We start from the raw sequence: 9,954 nt of genomic DNA, 5'->3' as shown, positions 1-9,954 counted from the left end.
AACACTATATACGATTTATCAAAAAGGAAAGTTTTAAGCCTTGCCTTACCACTAGGGGGGGTGATCACTAACACAAATGGTACCCGACCAGAGAAATTGTTATGAATTATTGTCTGTAGCATTCCATCATATAAATACAATGTCCAGAGAAAATTTGAAGGATAAAAGAATAATTATTTTTTCCTTTGGATAAAGAAAAAACAAAACATCTCTCATAGCATCCTGTTAATGCTTTTATGGTATGACCCCATATGCGTTTGTTTCCCCCTAATGGTGTGAAACATTTCTGCTATCAGGAGCTAGTTTGTAGCTTTTCTTAGTTTCTTAGATTATTTTCTATTTGCACCACTTTTTCTTCAGTGCATGTTTGTATAATTAATGTGTTTGCAGCAGGATTTGTGTTTGCAGCATGTTTTTACTTTGCATCTCTCTATTTTCTGTGAATACAGCTCTTCTCCTTTGCATGTTTTGTGTGTTTTAGTCTCATTCTTGTGTTTACAGGAAGTTTTCAATTTGTTGGAAATTCGTCGATTTGCAAGGTGTTTGAACCTCTCGGGCACTAAAGCGACCAGCAAGAAAAGTTTGGGAACGACTTATTTAACACATTCATAGTTCTTTGTGAAATGTTTTAAATGTATTACAAGTTTACTTTTGTAACATATTTTTTCCAACATTTCACTCACAGCTATCATGACCGACACCAGGCAACCTATAACACAGTGTACTCAGGAGAGCAGCAGAGTCTGGGAAGGGAGTCCAGTAACTGGACAGTACCAGGATCGAGAGCAGGAAGAGCTCTACAGGAATACTGGACAGAGTCAGAGCTGCCCAGCTCTTCTTCTGCTTGTTTCCCTTTTACTTTACACCATAACGATCAGCGCCACCGGGACCTTGGTGAGTATCGGCAACGTAACCCCAGAGAGAGAGAGTTGGTGTCTCCAGGAGCTATGAAGGACTATGACAGAGGCTTTCTGAGGGATCCATGGATGAAGAGGTGGGATCAGAGTCAACATTCCCATTACAACAGAGATGTGTCCACAAAGAGGAATGACAGCAGCTATCGGGAGCTGGAGGCTTGGGCGGCTCGGTACAGTCACTCGCTGCCCAGGAGGAGACGTTTAGAAGCAGAGTTAAGAGAGGCAGTCCAAGGCCTGTCAGAGAGCAACCGGGCTCCAGAGAGAGAAAAAGCGGAAACAAATTCTAGATTTCATCTACAACATAGCCAACTAAATGCAAACTGTAGACATTCTGGGCTGTGGGACAAAATAGAACATCCTAATACAGGCACAAACCCCATGAATGAAAAGAGTGATTACCAACCTAGGGTTTTCAGCAAACCTCCTGGATATGTTGGACCTCCCTCCTACAGCAGGCCGCACAAAAGTCCTCCTGTGACACAAAACTGTGACATTGGCTGGCAGCATGTTGGTAATAACCAAGCTAACTGGTCACAGCCAATATATGGAAAGCAGGATGTTCCAGTGGACTTGCAAACCAAGAGGCATGTGGAGAAAGATCTAAGCAATGCATGCCCTGAACTAAAGCAGCAGAGGTCTAGTAAACATAAGGGAGATGCTTCAAAGGCAGACAGGCCCACTGATGCACAGAAACCCGAAGAATTATTAGCTCAACAAACGCAAGCAGCTAATGTTTCAAATAAAGAGAAGGAGGACATTTGTAAGGTCATAGAAGGAAGGAAGTTCAGACTAAAGAAAAAGACAGGAGGGATGACCATATTCTGCCTGGTTTCTCGAATAGTTAGCCCCTCTGAAACCAAGTCTTTACCAGTCTGCCCCTCCCAAACTAGCCCCCAAGTCACAGAAACAGGGGGGCTTTCAAAAGACACACAGGATAACAAGCAAGTGAAGGAGCTTGTTGATGATGTGGACTCCAGAGCACAGGCATCAGAAGAGCAGTCAGATAAAAAGACACTTGGATTTGGAAAAAAGATGATCCCTGAAGAAGACCCGTCAAGTACCGCAAAAGGTGTACTCGAAAAACCTGTATTTGAAAGAAGTGAATCTTTGTCTGTGCAGCCTTTGTTGACCAAATACCCTTTATGGAGGGAGCCTAGTTCCAGTAACAAGACTGACACTGAGAGCTCCAACACAACCTGCTTGAAAGACACAAAAGGAAGCATGTTAAACCAAGATGGAGGTGAAGATCTGAGAAGCCACTCAGCGGACGACGAAGAGAAGAATCTGCAAATTAAGGACAACGCTGAGGACATGAAAGGTCTGTTCGTAATAGACACCAGCTGTGTTGTTGTCAAAGTAGAGATGATCCCTTCACCAAAGAAGGAGCAAGTTCACTATCTAGGCTCCACAGCAAACAATGAAAGCTGCTCTAAGCTTTATCAAGATGTTACAACCCGCCCAAGTGAGGAGGCATTGAGAAGAAATGAAGACCCTGAAGCTGATCTACACTCAACACCAATGAACAAACTGGAATACAAAGAGACTGATGTACCCCAGTTGACCTCTCTTTCTGAAAAGGAAACACTGGCAGAGCGAGCAGAAAGAATCCTTGGAATACCTCTGCATGACGCTGACATCAAACAGAAAAGTGAGGATTATGAACCACTGTGTGAAGAGGAGGAGGAGGCTGAACCACATCCTGCTGAGGACATGCTAGAGGATGTGGCAGAGCAGGTAGAGGTTCCCCGAGTGGAGAAAGATGGAGATGAGATTGGAAATCAGCTAACAAATGATGGTGGTAAAGATTTTACAGACGTTCAAAACCTAGTCACTCAAGATGATGACACTGAGTCCCTCCTCAAAACAGACGACACTTTAACCCAAACTGAGCTTAAGAAAGACGATAGGGATGAATCCACCTGTGGAGAAAGTAAAAAGGAAGAGCATAATGTTGATCTCTATAGTTCCTCTTCGGTTCCCCAGAATTTATTAGACCCAGGCATACAGGACGGTTCAGCTTTAGACCTAACTCCTCACCCTGACACCCCCTCTCCTCCTCTTTTTCCTAAAACACCCGATTCCTTTTTGAGCTCCTTTCCCAGTGAAGACCATCTCCCAAGCCCTCCCCGTCTTGAAGAAATATTTCTTGCAGATGATGAGGAGCTGTATGTGGAGACTAAAGATGATGAAATGTTGCATTTGGCTGAAAGTGAGCTCAACAAGTCCTTGGTTACAGAAATAGAGGGTGTCTTGCCACATGAAGACAATAACTGTCAACAGTGGGATGATGTTCCTTGCATTTCTGAAAAGCAAGAAACAGATGAAGGTGATTGCTCTACAAATGAAACTAGGTATGAAGACCCCAACATCTTGGCTCAGCTACTTACTTGCGTCCAAATTGAAGGAGCCACTTCTGCAAAAGGGGAGCAAGATCACCAATTAGAAGAAAGCATTCTACCTGATCCTTCAGTTCAAATGGGTCAGAAGGAAAATGCAAGAAGTTGTAAAACAGAAGAGGTTGGGTTTGATGTGGAGGGGGGTGTTTTTAGGGAGAAAGAAAAAGACGAGACTCTGGAGCAATCCCAAATAAATCCAGGTCCGATCGCAAGTCTCTCGGAACAAAGACAAAGCAGTGAGAGAAACAAATCCACCCAGACTCAGCCACAGGCGGACACTTTGCAAAACGTTGATCCCCAACGGGAATTTATCGACAATTGCCCTCCTTCACCTTCAAGCAGTGAGGTCCTAAACAATCACTTAATTGCTGATGATTTGCCAGGTAGAGACCATGTTCCCCTCTTAGAAACTGTCTCTCCTCTGAATATTGTCACTGCTGCTCCAGACAAGGAAAATTCCTCTGATCCCTTTTATATACAATCGTTTGAAGAATCCAGTCAGTTGACAATTGTTCCTCCCCATGAAGATGATGTCTCCCCAGAGTTCTCTCCAACTGCTGCCCACAAGACAGGATCTCAGTACTCAAAGTCCCTGCTGGAAGTGGTTAATCGTATCAGGAAGCACACAGCGCCTGATTCGGAGAGCGAAGAGGAGGAAGTGAGTGAGAGGTCGGATGCGAGTTGTCTAGACATGGTCGCTGACCTAGAGTCTGAGGAGAACTTTGATGAGCTTTTAAAGGACAGTGCTGAGACAAGGCAGGGCGACCAGGATCACAAAGAATCAGAGGAACATGCGGATGAAGATGCTATGTCCTGCAGTAGCACCAGTCATGTCCTTGAAAATACTGTCACCGTAGTGGACATAGAAACAAGACACTCCAGCGAGGTGGATAAAGAGAAAGAGGAGTCTGACACGGCTGAAGGGGAGGTAAGATGTTCCAGCAATGAAAAGGGGGAATCCCAGTTTAAAGGAAGTAAAGATGAAGATCTAACTATTGGTGGTTCTAGTGAGCACATTCCAGTGGAGGTAGATGAAGATGCTACTGAGGTATTAACCCATTAATTATTACATCCCGCCTGCAGGGCGTATGTGCAGCCTTATACTCCACCAATAGGGCTACTGTCTGCATTAACATGATTTTATGTGGTAGGCTAGACCCTCCCAATGGTTAAAGAACAGCAGCTGATTTCATTTATATGTATTCTCCGATTTAAAAATGTTTTTTTTTTATGGTTTTGGTGTGGCCATTTAACAGGATAAATCAAAGTAAGACAGCTAACAGTGCTTTGCTGAAGTATTTACCACCCCCCCATCAGAGGTCACATCACTAGTAAATAGAATCCATAAGTGCCTTGGTATAAATGCAGCTGTTCTTTGCACAAACGGCCTCATGAAGATAAGGAAACACAGCAAACAGGTCCAGGAGTAAGCTGTGGAGATGTTTTAAGCTAGAGTGGGTTATAAAAACAACATGCTGAACCACAGGTTCTTAGAAAAGGCAAAAAAACAAAAAAAAAAAAACGGCTAAATGACTGCTCTTCACCTGCAGGCTGGATAAATTCTGCATTAATAAGAGAGGCAGCCTGAAACTGCAGAGATCCACAGTTCTGTTTGTAGATTTTGTTGACCAGAAAGCCAATTTCAAAGGAAGAGCTACAAGAGTTACACGCACTGTAGAATGAAAACATGAAAAACTTTAAGGGGACTTACAAAGCACTGCTTGCAGTATGTATCAGTAGATTTGATTGCTGAGTAAAAACACAGGCATGTTTGCAGTGGTTTCAGTGTGTGGAGGTTTATTCAGCTAGAGAACAGCTGTTGGTGATGCAGGTTAAAATTAATTTTCTTGTACTAAAGTCCCTGTCACACATTGACAATTTAGATCAGCGTATGCCTGACGTACAAAAGATCTGCCAAAAACACTGGAATATGTTGGATAAGTTATGGGTCAGTTTTGTATAAGTTATGAGCATGCTCTAACACGGCAAAACATGCCGCACACGTCGACTTACGACAAGTATGCCAGCCATACGTGGACCATAAGTTACAGATAAGTTATCTGATTGTAAGTTACTCATACGTTGTGGTGTCTTGGTTATCCAAAAACTAACGTGCGCATACAATCGTAACTTATCAAGAACTTATCTCTAAAGTATTTGATGTGTTCCAGATGAGTGCTGAACGTGTTTCTAACTTCTAGCTACTGTATAATGGCGTATTGGCAGCATTTTGGTATAAAGGGGGTTCACAGGAGGAAACCATCAGTCCTCCTCCAGACTGCATCCCCATCATAGGGTGAGAAAGTGAGTTTGATGGATCCTCCCTGCGTTTACGCCCACCACCCACAAAGTTCCTTGCAAACATGACGCTGAATCTGCTGCCACTGCAACCCTTCTTTTTTTTCTTTTTTTGGTTGGCGGTAAACAGCAGCTAGGTTAATACCGCGATCAAAGACGTCTTTTTATGTAGTTCCGGCGAATCGCTGCCCCCCTCAGGACACGGGCTTGTGCATGATTTCATGGCATTAGGCTGCCGTGCGTTATGCATAAGTTAGGCTGGCGTTGGACATAAGTTCTGGTCTGGTTATGAATACTCTATGTATACACCCAAAATTGGAAAAAATGCTTAGAAAGCTCAGCGTATGGCAGCGTTTTAGGAGACTCTGGAATGTTGGGCATAAGCTGGCTAAATCGGCAAGGTGTGATGGGGCCCTAATTTGCTACTAATATGGTTTAATGCAGATCTTCTATTTATGTATTTCCAAACCTTTTGCAGTGAGACTTTATGTGGTTTGCTGAAGCAGAACAGCTATTTTCATCACAGGATTCATTTCATCTCGAACTTTTTTTCATAAAAGAATGAAAATACATTTGCTTATTTTTATATAATTATTGGCCTTAATAGTTTGGAAAAAACAAAACATGTTTGTTTACTTTTTTTTTTAAATTATCTTTCCTTCTTTAATTTGTTTTTTCTCTTTGTTAATCATATCTCCAGTTCCTCCATTTCCAGCTTTGGCTTGGATTGTTTTTCTTTAGTTATAGCTATTTATAAGCTTATTTTTTGAATGTGCATGGTGAAGAGATTTTTGTTTAAATTCTGCATTTTCTTGATTTCTGTAAAGCACTTTATGCTATATTCCACTTTGAATGAGACCTTGTATAGAAATAAATATTAATTTATCAAAATTCTATTGTATTTTTAAGCACATGTTTAGACCCGATTTTATTTTTAATGTTTTAAATGTTTTTCTGCGCATTGAAAAAAATGACAGATTTCTCTCCGTTTTTGCATTTTCATTCTTATTCATTTAGGGTGAAAGTGGTGATTAAAAAAAGTGGAAGAATTAAACCTAAAAGTTGAACATATAACTCTATTAGAGAAAAATTGACTACTGGTTACCAGCTTTAGAAAATGTTTGAATGTTGGCTTTTCAATTATCATGTTAATTTTATTCTTTATTAGTCATGTGTTTTGCTTAACTGTTAGCCACATTAGATGGGGTGGACGGCCGTCTTCCAGAGGGTGTATCACATTGTGTGTGCAGAGGCCGTCTAATGAGTTTTGTCTGTACAAGCGCAAATGTAAATTACATTTGATATTCCCAGTAAAACTTTACTTAGTGCAAACTTTATACAAATCAGTGTATCTGGCAAAAAACAGATGTTCATTAAATTATTTTGGTTGATTTTTTTTATGAACCTCTATTAATAATTATGTTATGTTGTTGTATAAAAGATGAAGTCATGATATAAATATGTGAAGAATCTGAAATTGATAAAAGCTTAAAAAGAATTTAAGATTTTTAGGAGGCTTGTGACATTTCAACGATTTTCTTTCAAAAGTCAGAATGTGGTTTTTAATTCTTTCAGCCCCAAACGTTACATCATTACACTGGTCTGACAGTAGATTACCCTGATAAATAAATAAAAAATGACAGGGAGAAATTGAAATGAACTTTATTGTCACCAAAGACAGTGTTTTAATTAAATAATGATGAAAAAATGTCACATTAATAAAGGAGATCTGGTCATTTATGAATAACTGACCATGAAACAGGATCACTAAAGGCTGGATATTTTATTACAAATTCTCACACTTGGATGTAAACCGATTATTTAATAATGTCGATAAAAATGTTATAAAAAAAAGATCTTGATCATTTTATTTTTAAATAACTAAACAACATGCCACTGAGAATCCAACAGCTTTTTAAAGGGAAAACAAATCTCAAGACAAACTGAAAAAAACCCCACTTTAACTGTTTGAAGTTTTTATGTTTTATCCTGTTGGAGATAAAACAGTGACAGGACTTTGTCAGAGTTTTTCTTCCTTACGAACCATTTATCTGGATTAGAGAAACCTATGGAGTGAATGTTGTTCCATTATTATTGCAAGTAAAGAAAGTGTTTTGCAAATCGGAGGAAAAAATAAAAGCAATGCAAAAATGAAAAATTCAACTAAAAAAAAAAAAAAAAAAAGACCCCTTTAATAAAAAGCAGTTTTGAGATCAACTTTACATATTTATCAGATTTGATATTTACTTTAAAATGTTATTTTTTCTAAATAATTTTTTTTAAATATAATTTTTCAACAAGTTTTATATTTTCATGTTAAACTTTGTTTCAAATATCCCTTTTTCAGACTGAATTTTACCAATTGTGTTTTGCAGATCATATTCTGTTCAATTCTGGGGGCGGGGCTTTCCTCTGCATCGAGGACTGAAGACGCATTTCTATTGGTCTGCTGGATGTTAGTAACAACATTGCATTAGTCATTAGTGAGTGCTTGTATCGGGCTTGAAGTGAATATTGCAAATCAGTCTGGAAGAAGGCAATTTATAAAACTCAATCTGAAAAATAGAAATTTAAAAAAATAAAATGGGGGATAAAAAATTAGGTTTGAAAAAATTAAATATGAATAAAATGTTTAAAAGAGGTACTCACAAAACCTTTTTTGACTAAGTTTTTCAAACTTTTATTCTTGGATTGCAATTGTTCCCTCTAATTTCTGTTCAAGTTCTTCGTTGGCAACAATATTGGTACAAAATTTACTCCATAGCTGTTGAGTCTTGTCTTTCACAGAGAGAAGGAAATCAGTCAAGGACACTTTATTAACACTTAATGTTCACAGTCTGAGTCTAATGTTGGAGTGTTTGACAGGTAGACCAGAGAAAGAATGGATAAATATACAGTACAGCAGAGGGGTAACCAAACAACAGCATAATTTAACTAAAAGTGCTCCTAAATTCTGTTATCTCGTATAAAAAAAAGAAGATTTGTTTACATCTTGAGGCAACGTCCCGAGAAATTACAGCACCCAATGTTTCCGTTTGTGTCAGAGTCCGTGGCTCTGACGGGGGAACATCAAAGTTCATCGTGGGGAATGTTTAAGGCGTGGTCACAGAGGTCTGCAGAAACACAAAAACCCATCAGACTCTCGCCAACGTCCTGCAGTACGAAGCAACACAGGGTCAAAAGAAAAGGGGAACATACCTGTCCTTTTACTGCAGAGCTTGTCTTTGACGTTATCCGTTTCATGAGAAAAGAATTCAATAAGTTCATCTTCGTGGTGTTCAACAATCGTTTCACACTTTAGGGAAAAAAGAGAATAAATAAGAGTTAACCTTGATACATCAACCAGATCAGTCTGAAATAAAGGAGAACTGAAACCGAGGAAATAAGTAGTGTTTTGTTTTTTTTTATGTCGAAATAATTCCTCTTTGCAGGAGGCTAAAAAGAAAACTCACTGCAAATTTTAAACTGGATGTGACTCTGGAGTCCAGGGCGGCCTCTGAGAGGTCCATTGGCTCCCCGGTGCGAGACTTGACCCTGATGTAGGACTTCCTGTTTGTAGATGGATCTGTGCGCTCTCCATAGTCCTCCATCCTCTCACAGACTCTTTCCATCAGCTCAAGGAGGTTTCCCTCAGAGCGGGCCAGAGGAACCTGCAAGGATAAAAGAAAACCCTTCAAATTGACAACAGAGAACATGGCTTGGCTCAGAGTGGAGCGGCACCATATACTGAGCTGCATCGCATCAGTGGAGGCGATATCAGATCCTAGAGGACAGATCAAGTTTTATGTATCGACCCTGAACAGGTTGATTATGTATGAGATTAAGAATGGGCTCCAGCTGCCCCCGATGCGAAGTATATCTTATATAATTTATATATATATATATATAAGGCTAGGCTTAAAACTTTATGATGAAGATTGTAGTTGGAGTGGCTCAGGTTATTCTGAGCCATTTCTATAGTGATGCATCTACGGGCTTATGTTAGCAGCAGGAGCAGCAAAAATGCGGTGCTGCCTAAATTTTGATGCTTGTACAAGTTTGGTTCTGTCGCAGGGTTAAAGCATCTTTGCTGCTCCTGCTGCGGAGTCGAAAAGTGGGTCTGATGTGCGTTGGGCAGAGCTACTCTATCCTTTCTTTGCCTGTAACAATGGCAGCTATATTTGCTGTGATCAGAGGGTAAAAAATAGTTTTAATGTTTTTCAGTGAGACAGTCCACCTGACAACATGGTCAGTGCAGTCAGTTCATCCAGATTCCCATCCTACATTCAAATATTGTTTCCGACGGTGTTCTTTCACTAGGAATCCCGTTCAACAGCAGCCTCTGACCCGGTCGTCTCCTCCCG

General features: G+C 40.1%; 2 protein-coding genes across 3 annotated transcripts in view; one reads left to right on the top strand and one right to left on the bottom strand.

Moving 5' to 3' along the window:
• LOC107099670 overlaps positions 1–5,199 on the top strand; it is an 8,228-nt gene extending 3,029 nt beyond the window's left edge. The window contains exons 3-4 of one of the 2 annotated variants that reach the window (XM_015397892.1): positions 686–4,381; positions 4,419–5,199. In XM_015397892.1, coding sequence (XP_015253378.1) covers positions 686–4,376 — 3,691 coding nt within the window. In that variant the 3' untranslated portion in view covers positions 4,377–4,381; positions 4,419–5,199. Of the gene's footprint in view, positions 1–685 lie in introns of both variants that reach the window. The other variant, XM_015397891.1, reaches the window with a different exon arrangement.
• Positions 5,200–7,273: 2,074 nt separating this feature from the next.
• The window catches only part of LOC107099676 (protein canopy homolog 2-like), an 8,001-nt gene continuing 5,320 nt past the window's right edge, over positions 7,274–9,954 (bottom strand). Inside the window, exons 4-6 of the mRNA XM_015397896.1 lie at positions 9,064–9,261; positions 8,810–8,906; positions 7,274–8,724 (exon numbers count right to left, since the gene is read on the bottom strand). Coding sequence (XP_015253382.1) covers positions 8,681–8,724; positions 8,810–8,906; positions 9,064–9,261 — 339 coding nt within the window. The 3' untranslated portion in view covers positions 7,274–8,680. The remainder of the gene's footprint in view (positions 8,725–8,809; positions 8,907–9,063; positions 9,262–9,954) is intronic.

The sequence above is a fragment of the Cyprinodon variegatus genome, unplaced genomic scaffold (assembly GCF_000732505.1).
Source record: "Cyprinodon variegatus isolate N-32 unplaced genomic scaffold, C_variegatus-1.0 Scaffold896, whole genome shotgun sequence".
Lineage (NCBI taxonomy): Eukaryota > Metazoa > Chordata > Actinopteri > Cyprinodontiformes > Cyprinodontidae > Cyprinodon > Cyprinodon variegatus.
This window is presented reverse-complemented; position numbering and strand designations above follow the sequence as displayed.